The following is a 22,825-nucleotide window of genomic DNA, read 5'->3' on the forward strand; positions in this document are numbered from 1 at the left end:
TTAGAATGACAAAAAATGATAAAATAATCTTTGGGTTCTGTATATTTAATAGTCTTTCCAAGTTAAATTTCAAGACTTTAATCGAGAGATAGCTTTGGGACATTTCAAGGGCCCTGGAATGATTCAAGGATTTATTCTCTCTTCTAAAGAGAAATATTTTTGAACTAAATTAGGCCGATCTAATATACTTGAAATCACATGAGAAGCATTTTCAAATAAAAATTAATAACTGTGTTCTATTTATATACATACTAGAGGCCCAGTGCACGAAATTCGTGCACGGGGGGCGGGGGGTGCGGAGGGTGTTCCTCTGCCTGGCCTGCACCCTCTTGCAATCCGGGACCCCTCAGGTAGGGTCCCTAGGCCTGTCTAGTGATCAGGGCTTATTGAGGCTTTCCTTCCCCAGGATGCTGGCAGCTGGCCTCAACCCCACCACTACCACTGCTTGCCATCTGTGCAACACTGCCCCCCCTCCCCTGCCACCTGTCACCTCCCTCTGTGGGCAACAGGAGTGAAATGTGATCGCTTGGCTGGCCTGGGCCTCCCTCTGCAGGGTGATCACTGGCCAGCCCCGCACACCTGCCACAGCATCACTGGCCGGTGTCCTGGGCCTTCCTCTGCGGGGTGATCATGGGGTGATGGCAGGGCCCCCTGCCCAATCACATTGCACCCATCTTAGCTGGCCTGGCACCAGTGTGTGTCATAGCGTGGTCGTCTGGAAGGTTGTCAGATGCTGTTCGGTCGTTTGGTCGATTTGCATATTACACTTTTATTATTATAGATATTTTAAATGTTATAAAGGTTTCAGCCTCTAAGCTTAGCAGGACAAGGTTGCTGAATACTTCTTAAGCAAAACCAGAATATTCAGCAGTGAAATTTCAAAACAGGAAAACACATAATGCCTCAGACCCCCACCCAGCCCTGCTTTTCAGATTGGCTGGGGGGAGGGGGGGTGAGTAGGGTGGCTCCTGTACTTCATGGGTCAAATACATAAGTTTGCTTACTTCACTTTTTCAATAAAGGTGCCTACTTTAATTACTTAATAAGTTAGCTTTTCACAATATAATCAAAGTCTCATATAAACTCATCTATATGTGAAGCCAATATTTTATGAGGAACTGGTTCTACTAAAGTCCAAAATAAAATTTGCATACATATGCAAATGAGCACTAGCCAAAAAGAATGCTGTTTAAAAGTAAATTTAAGCTTAAAAATAAGAAATTTTAAAATCTCTTCCACTACTATTTACAAAGTAAACTAAAAGTTATTATTCAAGCATTAAACCTCACCATTAATTCAAGCATTAAATCTCACCATCATGGGGCTGGCCAGTGATCACCCTGCAGAGGGAGGCCCAGGCCAGCCAAGCGATCACACCCCACACCTGTTGCTCACAGCCAAGCGATCACACCCCACACCTGTTGCCTCACCATAAGTAAAAAGAAAGTTACTTTTACTTGAAATGTGTGCATTGCAGTATTGGCCAGCATGTTTCTCCCCTACTTGTTTTTCTGGGAGACACCAAGTTAGTTGTTCTGCTTAAAAGAAAGTCAAAGTCTTTAATGTAGCAATTTATGGCAAGCCCACAGGAAAAGCAGACTTTAGCAATGCTTACCCAATTACAAAAGAAACTCCCTAAATGGGGCCTAGAGGTTGCTTTGGAAAAAATACAGAGGAAATGCCCCTCAAATAGCTAGGAACTGTAATTAAAAATCAGTATATTAGGCCTCAAAAGGTAGAAATACAAAAGGATTGCCTTAAAACTTTAAATGACTTATAGAAATTATTAGGAAACATTAAGACCTTATCTAAAAATCTCTAAGGAAGAAATGACAAATTTATCCAATATACTTAGGGAATCCTAAGGAAGCTTTTATTAAGTGTATGCAAAGACCTATAGAATCATTTTCTAATTTCATGGCTCACCTCACTCGAGCAGTGAGATGGCAAATACAGCATATAATAGCAGTTTGCAAACATCTAAAAAATATAAATGCCAAGTGGTTTGGGACCACCTAGTAAATCCTATCTTTCCTAAACCAAGGACACTTAAAGAATAAATAATTTGCATTTTGCCTCCCTAAACAAAGGGTAAATAGTTTATGTCAATATACTCAAGGAGACTGATAGCAGAAAATCCAACTAGTGTCATTTGCTGTCCACACCCAAGAACAAATGAAGTTAGAAAATAAACCTTATATGAGACTAATTTAAATTGGCAAATTGAAATAAGTGAATATTCAGGAGAAGTTACTTGTCACCTACTAAAAACCAAATCACTACAATTTTTATATTACACCCCTATTATTTATACCAAAAAATACTAGACAGGAACCTATTCCTGGAGCATTAACTATTTTTACTGATGTTTTGTCTAATGGTAAAGCTACTTATCATGCAATGGATTCAGACTGAGTCATCCAGACTAGTCACACTTCTATACAAAGGACTGATTTAGAGGCTATCAAGGCTGCACTACAGAATTTCCAAGAGGCTCTTATTATTTCTGATTTTTGCCTTTGCTGCTGGCCTGGTAAACAAAATCGAGATTGCTCAATTAAAATGGCTCAGTGACCAAAGTCTATTTATACTATTTAAACAGGTACAGCAAATTGTACAGCAAAGACAATATCCCTTTTATATTACTCATATCAGGGCTCATACCACCCTGCCTGGTCCTTTAACAAAAGGAAATGCATACTTTATTACAACAGGCACATTACGGGAATACCATCATTATAGAATGCCAACACCATTGGCTATAATCCCAACTTGAAAAACAAAAAGGGAGAATAGTGATGCTGGAGAAATCTTCTGTAGTAGACTACACCAAGCCTTAATTATCTTAAATTTTTTCACTTGTAATGCTGATGGCAAGACACCTATGGCATTACACTGGTGTCAGAATAAACCAAAGGAAAATGGTTTGGTTAAATGGAAAAATCCTGAGTCTGGTTTATGGAAGGGTCCCAACCCTTTGTTAACCTTTGGTTGAGGATATGCTTGGATATTTCCAGAAAATCCCTGCAGACAAACGACTACTCCAGCCACAGATAGCAGTAGCCCCAAGCAACACGTTGAAGATAAAGAATTGGGAGGAGAACAATACAGATGAGAAACAGTCTGGAGATGACCTGGGGGATGGTAAAGAAGACAGTCCAGAACAAGAACCCTGAGAACACCTAAGAATGTTTTCCTGGCCATGCTAGCAGTCATCAGTTGTGCAACGGTACAGGGTGCCCTGGACAAAGCCAGAGAAGGTCGGACCTGCATTTTCATTGCCCACCATTTGTCCACCATCCAGAACTCGAATATCATTGCTGTCATGTCACAGGGGACGGTGATTGAGAAGGGGACCCATAAAGAACTGATGGCCCAGAAAGGAGCCTACTACGAACTAGTTTCTTAGATGCCTGGCAGCAATTTAAAAAGGTCATGAAAAAACTCAATCCTTTTCATTGGATCTCCCTACATCTGACTTTTTAGCATAACCACTATTGTCTGTCTCATTCTTGTTCTTATATGTTTATTTCTAGTCTGCAGATGTGGAATGAAGAGTCTTAAAAGGAATCAAGCCCTACAGACTGCACACACTTTTCAAGATTTATTAAGAAAACAAAAAGGGGGAGATGCAGGAAGCCACTGCTTGCCAATATTGTCACCAAGGAATGCAGAAGGCTGATGGACCTTGTGCGTTAGCAGGGCTGACACTAAGCACCTCGTCTGTTGAGATAGTGGTGGCTCAAGGCAATTCCCTAACCTGATAATCCTTTTACTGTTTACCAACCTTTATCCTTGATATGACAGTATGCACTGCTAAAGGGAAAATGTGTATTCAAGTAAATAAATAGCGGACCAGGCCAGAAGTCGGTGTCTCTCTTCAAAAAAGAGGCTCCACCTGGCCCATAATGCCTTCCAAATTCATATTTCTTGTATAGCATTTTCATTTGTGCGTTGGCCCCTCCTTCAGATCCTAAATCCTGCCACAAAGGTTGCGGCAGGCTTTTATATATATAATTTTCAGGGTTCTATATTTTGATTTAAATAAAATAAATACTGACACATTTGTACATACACAGAATTTTTATTAAATATACTTTGTGAGAAAAAGAACACCCTGGAGTGCTAAATTTCATGTAAATCAGATAACTTAGTAAATATATGGTGAAAAAAATCAAAAGGGGAAACATGATTTAAATAATCTCACAAAAGAGCAAGAACATATCTTAATCATCATATAGGGGGAAAAATCATCAAAATATAAAAGGAAAGGAAATCTCTCTTGTAGAAGAATATACTTGATAGTTCCACCTGTTCATAATTTCAGTTAAAAATTCTAAACACATGGTAAAAAGGGAAGTTAGACCTCTCATTCATACTGACATAAAGTGACAGTATTTTTGTTGCACAGCAGTTTCACTGGTACTGACAGTGGAAGATGAATAAAGCAGATTTCTGAATTCAAATGTTAATAAAGAATCTCTCCACTCCTAAAAATTCAGACAAAAACAGTTCTCAGACTTAGTTGTTCCTAAGTATCACAAGCATTCACCAAACATTGCCAACTTGTAGGAGGCTGCAGAAAAAAAACATGAAAATGCTCTATGTTAAAAAATACTTTGTGTTACTTTCTGCTAAAGAGATTCAGTAGGCATGTTCTAAATTATTTAGGGCTTCAGTAGAGATCAAAATTAGCATCTGTAACATGAAACTAACATTATAGCATCAACATATCTTGAAATCCTCTAGCCAATGTTTGGCTCTAAATATCTGGAAGAAGTCAGTCACAAATTACCATATGCACATCAAAAATGAATATTTCTAAAAGAAATTTTCATGTACCAAATAGCTACAAACTAAAAAGTACACACAGTGGGGGCACAATAAATACTTATTGATTGGCTGACTTACCAATTATACATACCATTTAAGAAAACTCAGGTAATTCGGTGCAAAATATGTACATACACACACATATTTCCCTAATAACATCCTGCCAACATATGTATGCTGCCTGTCATTACCAAACTAGCATATATAAAGTATGAATGGAGTTGAATTAAGTTTTAAGTAAAAAGCTCTGGCTTCTTACCTAAGAGAATAAACTTTGGGATTTCTTCAGGAGTTAGTTCTCATATGGAAAAAAATTTAATGTTGCTAGAACAATACTTGTCACTTAAAAGTTTTTTGTTTGTTTTTTGTAGCAGCGATGGGATCATTTAAAAGTTTTAGACAATATAGAAATTTACAGAAAAGTTAAAGCTTAGACCACTGCACATAGAGGGAAAAAACAAAGTGATGAAACTGAATTATGACTTTTAATGTATTTATGATTAAAATTAACACAAATCAAAATACATTTCACAGGACTTGCAAAAAAAATTTTGTATTGATCTTTCTGAACCATGAAAAAGAATAAATTAGTCTTGTTTTAATGAGACTTTCTGGAAATGAAAATAATTTAATCGCAAAATATCGGCTTGATGATGAACATATTCTATTATCAGTAAATACTAGTAAATTAATTGTGTTATCCAAAAAGGTCGACAAACTCTAACTAGCATGAATAGGATATTGAATTCATTAATGAATTTTACAATTGTTTTTGAGCATACAAGTAATCTTTGCTTTTATACCTACTACATTTCAGAATTCTGTAAACTGTGAGGCATTCAATGTGTTAATGTGGCAGAAAATCATATTAAATGTTTATTTTATTCTGTTCAGTCCTTTTCCCATTAAGCATGCAAACACCGTCATGACCATCTTTGGTTTCACTTCTACGAGGTCGTCAGGTAAGGCATATATCCTGGCACCAATCTTTCGAGCAACTGAAATGGCGTATCTTTAAAAAAACAAGAAAAATAATCTTATTTGTTATCTACTGTGTTTTCACTTAATATACGTTACTAAAAGAATGAAATATTTTCATAAGATTTAACTTTCCAAAAAAGTTAAGGTTATGAGTAGTTAAATCATATTTCCTTTACAAGTTGTATTTAAAAATGTGAATTTTAAGGACATATTAACCTCACCTGTATGGATTTAAGAATTTAAAGAGCCACTATGTTCTAATACAAATAATAAAAGCTTACTTAGCATTGTTCAGCTTGTCTTCATCAGAAAAGTCTTCTCTCTTTACCATTTCTTGACGAACTGCATTTGGTGCAATGGCATCTATTAAATCTAGGACAGGTAAACTAGTGCTAATAGATTTGTCCTAGAAAATAAAGAATAGATGAAAATTCATATCAGACCAGAAGGTCATAACCACAAAACTAAAAGCAATTTATAAACTTTCTTTACACTCAACATTCAGCTTCTCTGCAACTGGCACACATCACAAATCATTGAAAATACACTTTCCCTCCCATCTTTACAGAGCTTACAGTGTAGAAAGTTGTCATCTTCCTGAAGTTGTGGATGTGACAATTACTAAAGTATGCTAACTACAGTATTCATTATGTAAAAAATAACTTTTGAAAGGGAGTAGGAGATGAATTTCAAATAAGTAGTTTTGCAAGTTCTAGTAATAATATATATTTTTAGACCATGAATTCCTAAGCCTTACTTAATTTTTTCAAAAAGAAAAATGATGCCCTAGCAGCCCATGGTCGGCAAACTGCGGCTCACGAGCCACATGTGGCTCTTTGGCCCCTTGAGTGTGGTTCTTCCTAAGCCTTAGGAGTACCCTAATTAAGTTAATAACAATGTACCTACCTATATAGTTTAAGTTTAAAAAATTTGGCTCTCAAAAGAAATTTCAATCGTTGTACTGTTGATATTTGGCTCTGTTGACTAATGAGTTTGCCGACCACTGCGCCAGTTTGGCTCAGAGGATAAAGCGTCAGCCTGTGAACTGAAGGGTCCCAGATTCAATTCCAGTCAAGGGCACATGCCCGGGTTGTGGGCTCAATCCCTAGTGGGGGACTTGCAGGAGGCAGCCGATCCATGATTCTCTCTCATCATGGATGTTTTTATCTCTCCCTCTTCCTTCCTCTCTAAAATCAGTAAAAATATATTGAGAAAAAAAAAAGAAAAGAAAAAAAATGATAATGGAAAGGAACTAACATTTACAAAAGCATTTTTCTTGTTGTTTTACATGTTTAGCTTATTTAATCCTTCTAACAGTCTGGTATTCAAGAAATTATAATCTCTCTTTTAAAGATGAAGAATATAAAGTTCACAGAGCTCCTCCAGTGATTTTTCCACACAACCAGTACTAGTAAGTACAGAATCGCTATTTGAATCCATAACTGCCTCTCTCAAGATTCTCTTCATTGTTGACGTTACCTCCAAGACAAACTAAAAATGGATAACTAAGTTTTAGTGGCTACAGCACTGCAGTTGAAGTTAGAAATCCTGGTCTGAATTGATTTTACCACTTACCAATACAAATTATCTGTTCTGTCTCTCAGCTTGAATGGTGGCCACTGTTGTTTGCCTATCCAGAATCCATTCCTTACTACTTTCTTCATCCTAACAGAACTCACATTTTTGCTCTGTATCCATACCTCCCACACGTGGACATGTGCTCCAAGGAAGGCTGATCCCATCCACAGTTCCAGGGGTGTCCTGAATTAGTCTCTAGACCATGCATTTTGAGGTTGGGATGATCAAATTACTCTTTTATGTATAAAGCAGACATATAATAATATCTATGTTCTTAAAATTTCATGGGGAAGGGGTGTTTAGGAAGAAAATGTCTAAAAAGACTCCTTGAGTGAATAATAAACACACATTGAAAAATACTAGTCTAAGTCCCATTAATTTAATTTGGGCTTAATTTAATTTAAAGTGAGGCCCTTTCTATTTGGGAAGAATTATGAAAAGCCAGCAAGCTCTCCTCCTGGATGTGAATAAGAGGATAAAATCTCTCTAATCAGGAGCTATCCTATGACCAAGAGGAGAATCAGCTTTAGGGTGAAGTTGGCACTTTAGATGGCAAAGCAGAGATGGACAAAAACTTAAGTCCTGAAGGACATTCTTCAGTGACTGGCTCAACCAACCTTGAAGTCAATCCTACACCTTTGGATTTCTGCTCTTGTTCTGTCTCTTTTCCTTTGGTTTAAACCACTTTAAACTTGATTTCTGTTATTGAAGTCAAAGGTATTCTTTCCTAATTACTACAATGGGAATGTCACAGGAATCCTGGGAATATTAAGATTATATAAGTGAAAGCTTCCAGTATAGTTCCTAGCCAAATGTCATTCTTAATAAATGTTTCATGAAACAATTTGAAGTATGTGAAACAGAGTAACAGTCTGCTCTCTTTGGGTCATGATCTAGGAGCCACTGATTTTTTAATTTTAGAAAAGTTTATATTCTTCATTTTCCGGAATGCTTATTATATGAAACACTTGGGGGTAGAAGTAGAGGGATAAAAATAGAGTCCTTCAGTCTGTCTCCTGGTAGTAACTGGGATCTGTTTTTTGTCATCTTCTCTATTTCTGAAAAATTCTCACACCTGTTTTCTCAATGTGTATTCTGCAAACCACCTACATGAACATCACCTGAGGTGCTTGTTAAAAGCACAAATTTATCCCTATACTCAAATTAATGAGTCTGTAGATGGGGCTAGGAATCTACACTTTTAATAAGCTTTCTAGATGTACATTGTTATACTTTCTAAAATTAAACTTAACACTCATATAATCTTATCTAATAACAGACAAACATGATAATTGACCATACCTTCGCTACGCCTCCCATTGGCTAATCAACATGATATGCAAATTAACCACCAACAAAGATGGCAGCTAATTTGCATGCTGCAGGCAGGGTGGGACAGCGCCATCCCACCTGCCCTGCCGCCTTCTGGGCCTGCTATCTGAAACCCTGGGCGGCAGGTGTTCCTTGTGTGGCCTGACCCGGGGCGGGGCAGCAAAGGCCTGAAGGCGGCTCCGGCCTGAGCGAAGGCCTGGGTCCTGGGTGCCAGAGGAAAACCAGTGCTGGCAGCCGGAGAAGGGAAGGCCTATTGCATGAATCTTTTCATGCAACAAGCCTCTAGTCCTATTTAATAAAAGGCTAATATGCATCGACCGAACGTCGGAATGATTGGTCGCTATGATGTGCACTGACCACCAGGGGGCAGACACTCAATGCAGGAGCTGCCCGCTGGTGGTCAGTGCACCAGAAGCTGGGCTCAAGGCTGGCAAGCACAGCGGCAGTAGCAGGAGCCTCTCCTGCCTCCTGGCAGTGCTAAGGATGTCTGACTGCAGGCTTAGACCCGCTCCCTGATGGAGGCCATCAGTCGGACATCCCCCAAGGGCTCCCAGACTGCGAGAGAGCGCAGGCCAGGCTGAGGGACCCCCCTCCTGAGTGCACAAATTTTGTACACTAGGCCTCTAGTTCTATAATAAAATTATAATTTCTATGTGTTTGCTTTTCATAATATTTCTGTGGTGATTCAAAAACAGACAAGTGGCTTAATTGTGCTGTATTTTGATTACTTATTTACATATTTATGAGTTTTTTTTTAAGTTTGGGAAAAATCGTTTTTATTTGTTTTTTAGCTTTCTGAGGTATAACTGACAAAGTTGTAAGATATTTAAAGTGTAAATTTGATGCTATACTTTGTGAAAGAATTCCTCCCACCTAGTTAATTAACACAACTATTACCTCACATATTTCTCTCTCTCTCTCTCTCTCTCTCTCTTTCTCTCTCTCTCTCTCTCTCTCTCTCTCTCTCTATATATATATATATATATATATATATATATATATATATATATATACACACATATATACATACACTAGAGGCCTAGTGCACAAAAATTTGTGCACTCGGGGGGGTCCCTTAGCCCGGCCTATGCCCTCTTGCAGTCTGGGACCCCTTGGAGGATGTCCACCTGCTGGCTTAGGCCCGCTCCCTGGGGGATCGGGCCCAAGCTGGCAGTCAGACATCCCTCTGGCAGCCTGGCAGCCTGGTAGCCCTCGGGGGATGTCCACTTGCCAGTGGGGAGCAGGCCTAAGCTGCAGTCGTACATCCTTAGCGCTGCTGAGGAGGCGGGAGAGGCTCCCACCACCACCGCTATACTGGCAGCCATCAGCCTGCCTTGTGGCTGAGCAGAACTCCCCCTGTGGGAGCACACTGACAACCAGGGGGCAGCTCATGCATTGAGCGTCTGCCCCCTGGTGATCAGTGCACGTCATAGCAGCAGTTGAGTGGCCTTAGCATATCATTAGCATATTACTGTTTGATTGGTTGAATGGACGACCAGACACTTAGCATATTAGGCTTTTATTATACAGGATGACAGTGGACACGTTATTTAATTTTTCTAATGCTCATCTTTTTATTTATAGAGTTGTGGAAAAAAGAAATAATAATGTGTAAAGTGTTTAACATAGTGACACATAGAACTCAATAAATGGCAATTATGATTATTATTATTGGCTAATATACTGCCTCCTGATATTCTTTGTGAGGGAAAATTACTTGATAACTAAAAAGGGTAAACTTGACTTTTCTGAAATTTCTAGGTATAGCACTGACTTAATTATGGTTCTTGCTAGTACTACTTATGGCTTTCAATTATAATGCCTTCTACAGTTGGAAAAAACCTCTCCAACCCCAACTATTTTTAGCATTCACTGCCAAATTTCTTAACTATTTACAATCTAGAGTTTTATGTCAAGCACCTACTAAATGCCAAGCACTCCCACAGTATGTTTCTGCCGCCTAGTGCTAAATAAAACCATACTCTCAAGTCTACTTTTCTCAATGAATTCTCTCCCTTAAAGAGCTTGTGTGCACCCATTCTCAACTATTTCTTCTATTCAACTGATCACCAAGTATGTATTTCCGGTTGTTGTTTTTTAAGTTTTTATTGATAGAGGAAGGGAGAGGGAGAGAGAGATAGAATCATCAATGATGACAGAGAATCATTGATTGATTGCCTCCTGTACACCCCCTACTGGGGATTGAAAGCACAACCTGGACATGTGCCCTGACCAGGAATCGAACCGTGACTTCCAGATTCATAGGTCAATACTCAACTACTGAACAACACCAGCCAGGCTGTATTCCCAGTTTTGATATCTCCTTTCATCCAGCTCCTCACTTCCTGAAAATTACCTCAAATTCAACAAGCTTAAAACTGAATTCATCTTCTTTTCCAGAAAGCAGCTGAACCTCATGACATCCCCATTTTTGTTATACTTTGTTTTCCATTTATCCAGGCCCTCAAATCAGGAGTTTTAACCTGATTTGAAAAATCTCTGCAGTGTTTCCCTAAATCAAGAAGCCAAATCATACCTATTCTTTTACAATAGCAAATATTATTCATTCTTAACATTCTCAGTGACCACCCTACCTCCAGATCCTTTACTTCATACCTGAGTTCAGCCTCAGCTTCTTATATAATGTCCTTGGATTTAAACTATTCTTCCTCCAGCCATTTGCTCACCACATGCAGAACAGTATTCTTAAAATAGTCACTCTTCTTACATTACTGCCCTTACCAATATTCTTTATTAAGGCCAGATTTCTCCACAATATTAACCCAGCCTATATCTTGCATTGTATCCCTTAGGAACCTGCTTCTCTAGCCAAACTATTTCTCCTAACCTTCTCAGACTTGCCTTTATTCAAGATGGACCCCTTCTAACTTGTTACACCACTCTTATTCTCCACCAATTCAAGTCCCTCCTCTCCATGGTGCTCAAATCAAATCCAACTTTCTTCATCACTCTTCACTGACCATTCAGTTGGAAATGATCAGTTAGATTTATCCATAATAGTAGTTGCATTAATTAATGAGTATAATATCATTACCTTCTCAGTTATACAAATTTGCCTTTCAAGTAAATGGTGAACACTCTGAGGGCTAAATAATTTCTTATATTCTATATCTTCTTCTTTGCCTAGAAATGTTACTGGCAAAAGCTCAATAAAAACTTATTAATCTGTTCCTAAATGTTTTCTGACTGTATTTTATTTGATTATACACAAATTGTTTTTTATAAATTAAAGTACAAATGCATTAAGTTACAGTATAACAATTTTAATGAGTGACTGTCAATTGGAGAATTTTACATGTCTCCTTTCCTATTTTACATTTCTATGTTGTGTTTTATGTCTAAAATGTAAAAAGACAAATCATGGACTGAAATTCTTTTTTTTTTTTTAATAAGCAACAATAAAAACTCAATGTCATTAGTTCCTTCCAAGATGGAAAAGAAAATACACACTTGAACCACCAGGACTCAGACAATATCTCTGACAAAATCCAGCTCCAGTGGTCGGCAAACTGCAGCCACTTGAGTGTGGCTCTTCCACAAAATACCACGTGCAGGCGCACACGTACAGTGCGATTGAAACTTCATGGTCACACTCAAGGGGCCAAAGAGCCACATGTGGCTCGAGAGCCACAGTTTGCCGATCACTGAGCTATCCTATTAAAACCACTTTGGGGCTCAGTTTAGGTAAAGATGAGAAGATTGAATTTATCAATTTCTGACATTTCTTCTACTCTACAATGTTGTTAAACATATAGAGCAAAGGCAAAGAAGAGAATAAAGATGGATAAGTAAGTCTTAGGAGAACTTAGGGATTCATCTGTTTGCACTCTTATTTTATTACAAAAATACAAATTGCTGATTTCTCACTTATAATGAAATTACAAACACAAGGCTCACTGAATGAATGGATACAAGCAGACATGCTTAGTTGTAGCTAACATCAGCTTGCATGCAAAAGCAAAACAATGGAAATGCATGACAATTAGTGGGTATGCATGCGCAAATTATATTTTGAGTGCTTTATGAATCATCCACAAATGTTTGGAAGTGAGCATTAAGTGCCATTATGAAGCCACATGATAAGATTTTCTTTTCCTACCAGTTTTTTCAATTCCCACTTGAATTGGTTTGGCTGGCTCTGTTATGCCTTGGAAATGATGTCAATACAATTCTGAGACTGCTGCTAGGGAGCACAAAACATTACAGATCCTATATAAACAATGGCTTTTTAGCTTTCTTTTTCATCTGACAATTCTATTTTATTGCTCTATTCTATTTCTTTTTAAGATTAGAATATCAGAATTTGATAACATTAACCTGCATTTATACTCAATAGGACAACGAATCAAAAATATAAGAGTTCACACTGTACAGTTTTGGTTTACACATGCCAAATAATTAGTATGCCTAAGCTCACAAATTGTGATCCTGAGATATAACATTAATGTAATCCTGAAACTAAACCAATGTAATTCACAATAAAGTTTATTCCTACACTTAATTTCTTACCAAAAATTTATTTTTAAAATAGCTTTGATTACCTTGAAGCTGGAAATAGAAGTATTTTTGTTTGCACTTTTAAGAGTCTGATTGACCCATTTAATTATAATCTCATCATTGACTTTTTCACCTTCTCCAAGATCTGATAACACATTCAATGTGTACCTGTAACAGAAAATATGTATATTTGAGACTGAAAGGGGTGAAATCTGCTCCCACATCATATATATCAATATTTAGATAAATATTTAAGAAGTATTCAATTCTAACAACTATTTTTAATTTTAAGCTGGTTTTTGCACTTAGTTACAATCCAAATTTACAAAGCTCAGTAATGAGAAACAAAAACTACTATCTGGTATTAAAAAAATTAAAACAACTCCATTCAACGCAGTTTTTAAGAATAGTGATTGTTTCTAGAGATTTATCCACTATTAAAAAAGGATTTACAAAGAATATAGTATCAACAATCATTTAAAAATTAATATTTTTGTAGTATATTTATTCTGTGTTTGTTATTCTTCCAAATGAACTAACACTTTAGTTCAAAGGATTTTTAAAAAGAAATCCACAGTGTTGCTATAAACACCGCAGCCTTTACCTTCTCATTAGCTGCCATACCAATGCCAGTGTCAGCGTTGCATTTCCTTCATTTAGGTCCTGCCCAGCGATGCCAACCAAGGAGAATTTGGCCTTATGCTTCCCAAGTTCCACTGCATAGTTACAGTTTTCAATCTATAAGTAAGTAAAAGTGTTGGTATAAAAACAAATTTTAAAGAATATATATCTTGAATCTGCCAAACTAGTTCAGTCATCTGAAAGATAGCTATGGTGACACCTTAAATTTATATTACAGAACTTCATTTCATAATAATGCAGTGAAATTAAGAAATTAATTATTCCAACTTTATAGTTGAAAATATCAAAAGCACTGAGGGGTTAACCTAGATAAACAACTGAAAATTTTAAGATTCTCTGTTACTTTAAAAGTCTTGACTATCCAAGATTACACAGCTTATTAATGGCAGATCTTTGACTAAAAACCTATGTTTCCTGCATTCCATTAATAGAGATAATATAGTTCTGCCTAAACTTAAAATTAAGGAAAAGAGAAGAAATTGTTTCATTAAGAGTCTAAGTCATCTCTATTTTTTTTCTTTTTTTAAAATATATATTTTATTGATTTTTTACAATCTCCGATATTTTTTATCTAGATCTTTCTCATCCTCTGAAATTACCCTTTTAACTCACTTTCTTCAGCAAAAACTTAACCTTAACTGTACCAGCTGATGATAATCTATCCCATGTTTGAACTCCCAATACTGCTTATTTTATAATGCTTATGTATCATCATATACTTATAGTTAGCATTTGATGTACTTTCTTTGCTAACCATAGCACAAGCTCATTTTAAAGGGCAAAAACTATAATATGTGCAAATCTGTATCATACTCTTCCCTAACAGAGGCCAGGACCCAGCACAGTGCCCTGCCTACAGTAAGGATCTGATGAATGAATACCAAGTAAATTATTTACACACACACACACACACACACACACACACACACACACACACACACGAAGCCTGGTGCACAAAATTTGTGCGGGGGGGGGGGGGTCCCTTCAGCCCAGCCTGCACCCTCTCTAATCCGGGACCCCTTGGGGGATGTCCGACTGCTGGTTTAGGCCCAATACCGGGGATCGGGCCTAAACTGGCAGTAGGACATCCCTCTCACAATCCTGGACTGCTGGCTCCTAATCGCTCACCTGCCTGCCTACCTGGTCAACCCTAACTGCCTCCTGCTGCCAGCCAAGTCGCCCCCAACTGCCCCTCCCTGCCGGCCTGGTCGCTCCTAACTGCCGCCCCTGCTGGCCTGATCACCCCTCACGGCCCCCCTCCCAGCCTGGTTGCCCCACACAGCCTGCTGTTCAGTCGTATGGTTGTCCCTCACTAACCCTCCTGCCGGCCTGGTCGCCCCATGCAGCCTGCTTATTCAGTCCTTTGGTCGTCCTTCATTAACCTCCCTGCTGGCCTGGTCATAGGCAGCCATCTTGTGAGGATGTGAGGGTTAATTTGCATATTACCTATTTATTATATAGGATAATGATAAACATATATATATATATATATATATATATATATATATATAAATTCTTAAGAAGTTGAGTCTTTTTTCTCCACCCAAATTGTGAGCTCTTATAATCTTATAATGCATCACCAGTACTAAAAAAGTGTGTACTAAATACTTTTTAGAATAAAGTAAACTTTAGTTAAGAAATATAGTATAACTGGCTTCTCCTGATTTTCTTTCCCAAATTAGTTGTAGCCTCATTGGAAAACATTTCAACTGAAGACACACAGATGCTTTTTCTATGAATAAGAAAACATTTCCAGAAAAGATGAGAAAGGGACCTCACAATAATAGAATTTGCACAAATAAATGGGTATTGTTCTTTAAAAAAGAGAATTAAAATTCCCAAAAGTCAGTGTGTTATAAATAAAAATGCAAGAAATTCTTTTGAACCTGCTGTAATATCTGCTTGGCTCCCTTAGTAAGTTAAATAAAATCTTTGATATGTATTCATTTTCTGGAAATAAATAATATTCCAATATTCTTTATTTTTCCTACTAGTCATATTACATTATAAATTTAGTCTGTGTACTAGAAGTATATGCTATAGAAATACACAGATTTTTAAAAATGGAACCAATTCCTAATTTATGGAAAATAGCATCAGAGCTCTGATTATGTAACAGTGTGAACTGGAGAGATAAAAACCAGCATATTTTCAACTGACACCCATTTCATTAGGAGACTTTTCCAGCAAATTGTAATAAGCACTTCAATATAAAATGTGTTTCAATGAAAGACCATTTGTTTTATAGTTTGGCAAATTTCCTGAGGGGAATAAGGGTGAGAAAGAAGGTCAGAATCACTAGTCTAGAGGCCTAAGATACTGGATATGACCGTCAATGAAAGGAAAACTAGAAATGGATGCAGGCATAAGGAAAAGGATGTGTTCTATTTTTTGGCAACATTTGATTTCAAATTTGGCAAAAAACTTAATATTTGAAAACAAAACTAAAGAAAGAATAAGAAATTAGGTTCCTAGAAGTAAGCCATATTTATGGTAGTACTTAACACCTAAAAATGAATCTGCTCTCTGAAGATAAAAATATACAAAGTTTAGAGCACTGGGCAAGAACTGGGCCTTGGAAATGCCTAGAGTTGTCAGGCTAAAAGATGAAGAGCCTGTTAAAGATAAGAATGAACACAAAGAAAGCAAAAAATAAAAAAATTGAGAGCACAGCATTAATAGAAGAAATGATTACTAAGCACTTCAAATACTTTGGACAAAAATAAAGCTTAAATCATTTGGAAAATGAGAAAAGTTACATAATGGGATGCAGGATTCTAAGGGAAAAGAAACACTGAAGAAATAATGAAGGACTTATTTTTTAAACATACTAAATTTATTTCAAGCTTTATGCTTCATTCTATAAACAGCTAGTATATGTTAAAAGAAGCACCCCACTTATGATTCATTTGTGACACCTTATGCTTAACATAAAAAATTCCAGGTATAATGACTGGTTCAATTTTTGTTTTCCTGTTATATTTTGCATCTAAAATTTTTATTTAAGTGAAATAAGCCAGTCAGAGAAAAATAAGTATCACATGATCTTACTCATATGTGGAATCTAATGAACAACATAAACTGATGAACAAAAATAGATCCAGAGACATAGAAGCATCTAACAGACTGTCAAACCGCAGAGGGAAGGCAGAGGAGGGTGTGTGGTCAGGAAGAGATAAACCAATGAACTTGTATGCATTTATGCATAACCCATGGACACAGACAATAGGGCGATGAAGGTCAATAGGGGGGAAGGGGACATATCTAATACTTTCAACAATAAAGATTAAAAAATAATAAATGCAAAAAATAAAATAAAAATTTTATTTAAAAAACTTATTTGAAATTAGTTAACGAATTTTCTGAATTCTACTTCCATGATTAGAATCATACACAAATCAAATAAAATTTAAAATTTAGGCAAGTCAAACCACTAGAAATACTGAAAAATATGAATATATATCATTAACAATATGACGTTTTCTTTTTGTCTTATTTTTAAAAATAGTTTTTTAAAGTATAAAGACTATAAATACATATTTATTCTAGAAATCTGAAGAAGTCCTTTTTGAATGCATGTCTCTCTGTGTGTATTTTAAACAAATTCGATTCATATATACATATGCCATATTTTATCCCGCTCATTTCCATGTCACTATTAGTAAAATACTAAAAATACTATTTTTTAAAAAATATATATTTTTATTGATTTCAGAGAGGAAGGGAGAGGGAGAGAGAGTGAAACATCAATGATGAGAGAGAATCATTAATCCACTGCCTCCTGCAGGATCGCCCCTTACTGGAGATCTAGCCCACAACCCGGCATGTGCCCTTGACCAGAATCAAACCTGGACCCTTCTGTCCACAGGCCAATGCCATATCCACTAAGCCAAACCGGCTAAGACCTAAAAATGCTATTTTTAATGGTACATCTTACTTCATTTTATGTGTATACCCTAATTTATTAACCCATTATGGAACAATTACATTGTTTTCATTTTTTGCTCTGTAATATTGCTATGATGAGTATTTTGGTACACAACTTCCTGTTTTTCTGATTGTTTCATAATGACAGATAACACGTGAAATTGTTAAATTAAAGGACTTTTTGAAGATTACTGATAATGTATTACCAAACTGAATCCAGAAAGGTTATGCAAATGAGCATTTCCTCTAACACTGGGTGCAGTGCATTCCAAATGTTTCTTTTTTTTTTTAATATATTTTTATTGATTTTTTACAGAGAGGAAGGGAGAGAGTTAGAAACATCGATGAGAGAGAAACATCAATCAGCTGCCTCCTACACATCTCCCACTGGGGATGTGCCCGCAACCAAGGTACATACCCTTGACCGGAATCGAACCTGGGACCCTTCAGTCCTCAGGCCGACACTCTATCCACTGAGCCAAACCGGTTTTGGCCCAAGTGTTTCTTATTTTAAGTTGCATTTCTCTATTGTGGATGAAAAATATTGATTGTGTATTACCCATCTTCTTGTTTTGAAAATTGTTCACTCATATTCTTCACTATCCTATTTTGCTATCATAATTTTAGTAATAGCAATCAAGTTCTAGATATTTGTTTGTATGAACTATTTATATGTTAAGGACTAGAGGCATGGATAGGGTCCCTAGGCCCGGCTGGTGATCAGGGCCCATCAGGTTCCCTGCTCCCCTCCTCCTCCTTCCCTTGCTCCCTTAGTGCCCAGCCACCTATGCTGGTCACCCGCCATGTTCCGCGCTGCCCCCTGGTGGTCAACGCACGACATAGTGAGTGATTGAACTCACAGTCTCCCAGTCGAACTCCCAAGGGGATACTTTACATATTAGACTTTATATAGATAGATAGATAGATAGATAGATAGATAGATAGATAGATAAGTAGATATAGATAGATATTAACTATCTGTCATATTTGTTGCAAACATGTTTCCAAGTTTATTGTTGTTATCTTTGCTTTTTAATTTTGCTTATGGTGTTTATTTTTATATACATAAGTTTAAAATTTATATGTAATCTATTATATATTTATTTCTTTGAAATTTCTTTACCATTCCAAGAGTAGATAGTAATTCACCTTTTTTTACTTGTCTGTGTGTGTAGACTTTAATTATAAAAAATGCACAAAATATAGCACATTGCTTCGAGTTGTAAATGTTCAGCACAACTTTCATTTTTTATATTCCAATTACAGATACATTCAGTATTATTTTAAAATAGTTTCAGGTGTAGTCTGGCCAGTGTGGTTCAGTGATTGAGTGTCAACCTATGAACCAGGAAGTCACGGTTCGATTCCCAGTCAGGGCACATTCCTGGGTTGCAGGCTTCATCCCCAGTAGGGGGTGTGCAGGAGGTAGCCAATCAGTGATTCTCTCTCATCATTGATGTTTATAACTCTTTCCCTCTCCCATCCTCTCTGAAATCAGTAAAAATATATTTTAAAAAATAGCTTCAAGTGTATAGCATATTTAGTAACAATTTTTGACCATGTGCCTTATATATACCTCTTAAAAACATCAGTTTGACCACCATCTAGCAGTTGGCTTAATCAAAAAACACTGCCAATCCCTGCCAACTGTCCTACATGAAGTCTAAGTAATTAAATTCTTTGACAATCATATAGTTTTATAGTGTTCCCCCTGATATTTCCATACCCAATGGGCACCATACATAGTTGTGGCAATATTTTTTATTATATTCCCTACTAGTGGCCCGGTGCATGAAATTCATGCATGGGGGAGGGGGTGTTCCTCAGCCTGGCCTGCACCCTCTCCAATCTGGGACCCCTCGAAGGATGTCCTAATGCTGGTTTACAGGGATCAGGCCTAAACTGGCAGTTGGACATCCCTCTCGAAATCCAGGACTGCTGGCTCCTAACCACTCACCTGCCTGCCTGCCTGCCTGATTGCCCCTAACCACTCTGCCTGCTGGTCTGCTTGCCCCCAACTGCCCCCCCACCGCCAGCCTGCTTGCCCCCAAATGCCCCCCAATAGCCTTATCACCCCCAATGGCCCCTCCTGCTTGCCTGCTCGCCCCCACCTTCCCTCTACATTGGCTTGCTCACCCCCAACTGCCCCCCTGCTGGCCTGCTCACTCCAAACTGCGCCCCCCGCTGTCCTGATCACCTCCAACTGAGCCCCACTGATGGCCTGCTTTCCCCCAACTGGCCCCCCTGCTGGTCTGCTTACCCCCAACAACCCTGCCCCCCACAAGCCTGACCACCCACAATTTCCCTCCCCTCTTGGCCTCTAACCGCCTTTACCTCGGCCCTGACACCATGGCTTTGTCCAGAAGAATGTCCGGAAGGTCTCTTGGAAGGTCTCCCAGTCTAATTAGCATATTACCCTTTTATTATAATAGATAGAGGCCTGGTGCATGGGTGGAGGCCAGCTGGTTTGCCCTGAAGGGTGTCCCGGATCAGGGTGGGGGTCCCCTTTGGGCATGGGGTGGCCTTGGCAAGGGGCCTGTGGTGGTTTTCAGGCCGGCCACACCCCCATGAGGTGAGGGTCCCTGCTGGGGGGGCGTGGCCAGCCTGGGTGAGGGGCTGATGGCTGTTTACAGGCTGGCCAAGCCCCCCAGTGGGGACCCTCACCCCATGAGGGTGTGGCCAGCCTGGGTGAGGGGCTGATGGCTGTTTGCAGGCTGGCCACAGCTCTGGGCAACCCAGGCTCCCAGACCCTCCTTGAGCAGAGGCCACAGTGGCTGGAAGCAGGTATCTGGGATTTATTTATCTTCTATAATTGAAACTTTGCAGCCTTGAGCAGAGCCCACAGCCAGCCAGGGAAGGTGGGAAGCTTGGCTTCCTCCATTGCCAGGGGCAACCCAAGCCTCCTGTTTGCTCCAGCTCCGTGGCTGCCGCCATCTAGGTTGGGTTTATTTGCATACCTGCTCCTGATTGGCTGGTGGGCATGGCTTGTGAGTGTAGCGGAGGTATGGTCAATTTGCATGTTTCTCTTTTATTAGGTAAGATGCTGTACTTTATATCCCCATAACTATTCTGAAACTACCAATTTCTATTTCTTAATCCTTTCACCTCTTTCACCCAGTCCTCCAATCCCCTTTCCCTCTGGCAATCACTAGTCCAGTCTCTGTGTCTGAGTTTGCTTCAACTTTGTTCATTTATTTTGTTCTTTAAGTTACACATATAAGTGAACACATGTGGAACACATCTGACTGACTTATTCCACTGAGCATAATACCCTCTAGGTCCATCCATACTGTTCAAATGGTATAATTTCATTATTTTTTATGGCTGAGTAGTATTCCATTGTGTAAATGTATCACATCTTTTTTAACTATTTATCTATTGATGGGCACTTGGGTTTCTTCTAGTCTTGGCTATTGTAAATAACACTAAAATGAACATAAGGGTGCATATATTCTTTCAGATTAGTGTTTGGGGTCTCTTTGGATAAATACCCAGAAGTAGAATTGCTGGGTCATAAAGCAGTTCCATTTTTAATTATTTGAGGACCCTCCATACTCTTTTCCATAGTGGCTGCACCAATCTGCATTCCCGCCAACAGTGCACAAGGTTCCCCTTTCTCCACATCCTTATCAATACTTGTTGTTTGTCTCATTCATCTGTTTTTAAGTGTTATTTATTATACTTAACCCTTTAAGTCTTTACCTTGAACGCAATTGGAATTTATTTTGGTGTAGATCACTTTTTTCCCTAATGAAAGAGTTAATCAATGTTTTGGCATCATTTTTTGAATGATCCTTCCTTTCCCTACTGATTTTAGCAAGCACCTTATCATACATCAACTACATGTATTTTAGGATCGGTTTCTGGGCTACTCTAACCCATTCCATTCTTATATATGTATTAAACTATTTCAATTACTTTAGCTTTATAATAATTTAAAAATATTTTCTAAAAAAATATTTTTGAGCTCCTCCCTCAATATCCTTAAAAATATTTTTAAAAAAGATTTAGGTCTGTTTTTTTAAAAAATTAAATTGTTATTTTTGAAAGTATTACGTCTGTCCCCTTTCCCTCCATTGGCCTCTTGTAGCCAACCCCTGTCCACTGCACCAGGAATTCACCACCCTATTATCTGTGCCCATGGGTTATGCATATATGCATAAAAGTTCTTTGGTTAATCTCTTCCCACCCACCCACCCACTGCACCTTCCCTCTGAGATTCCACAATCTGTTCCATGCTTCTATGTCTCTAGATATATTTTGTTCATTAGATTCCACATATGAGTGAGATCATGTGACACTGGTCTATCTCTGACTGGCTTATTTTGCTCAGCATAATACTCTCCAGGTCCCTCCAAGCTGTTGCAAATGGTTAGAGTTCCTTCTTTTTTACTGCTGCATAGTGTCCCATGGTATAAATATACCATAGCTTTTTTTACCCACTCATCTGCTGATGGGCACTTGCACTGTTTAAAGATTTAGCTATTGTAAAATGTGCTGCTGTGAACATAGGGGTACATACATTCTTTCTGATTGATGTTTCTGGTCTCTTAGGTTATATTCCAAGAAGTGAGATCACTGGGTCAAATGGCAGTTCCATATTTAATTTTTGAGGAAACGCTATACTGTTTTCCATAGTGTCTGCAGCTATCTGCATTCCCACCAGCAGTGCACTAGGGTTCCCTTTTCTCCACATCCTCACCAGCACTTGTCATTTGTTGATTTGTTGATGACAGCCATTCTAACAGGTGTGAGGTGATACCTTAATGTCATTTTAATTTGCAACTCTCTGATGATCAGTGACTGAACATTTTCATATGTCTCTTGGCCATCTGAATATCTACTTTGGAAACTATTTAGGTCCTTGGCCCATTTTGAAATTGGATTGTTTGTCTTTGTTTTGTTAAGTTGTATGAGTTTTTGTATATTTTGGATATTAAATTTTATCAAATGCATCATTGCCAAATGATGGTATTTTGGTGTAGTCTTTAGGGTTTTCTATGTACAATATCAT

General features: G+C 38.1%; 1 protein-coding gene across 4 annotated transcripts in view; it reads right to left on the reverse strand.

The window, feature by feature from the left end:
* Positions 1-4,067: 4,067 nt before the first annotated feature.
* The window catches only part of PLS1 (plastin 1), a 155,229-nt gene continuing 136,471 nt past the window's right edge, over positions 4,068-22,825 (reverse strand). For all 4 annotated transcript variants that reach the window (XM_081086150.1, XM_081086153.1, XM_081086151.1 and 1 more), the window contains 4 exons: positions 13,847-13,980; positions 13,287-13,410; positions 6,096-6,220; positions 4,068-5,845 (listed from right to left, as the gene is read on the reverse strand). In XM_081086150.1, coding sequence (XP_080942276.1) covers positions 5,710-5,845; positions 6,096-6,220; positions 13,287-13,410; positions 13,847-13,980 — 519 coding nt within the window. In that variant the 3' untranslated portion in view covers positions 4,068-5,709. The remainder of the gene's footprint in view (positions 5,846-6,095; positions 6,221-13,286; positions 13,411-13,846; positions 13,981-22,825) is intronic.

This window comes from Myotis nattereri (genome assembly GCF_964212035.1).
Source record: "Myotis nattereri genome assembly, chromosome: 3".
Lineage (NCBI taxonomy): Eukaryota > Metazoa > Chordata > Mammalia > Chiroptera > Vespertilionidae > Myotis > Myotis nattereri.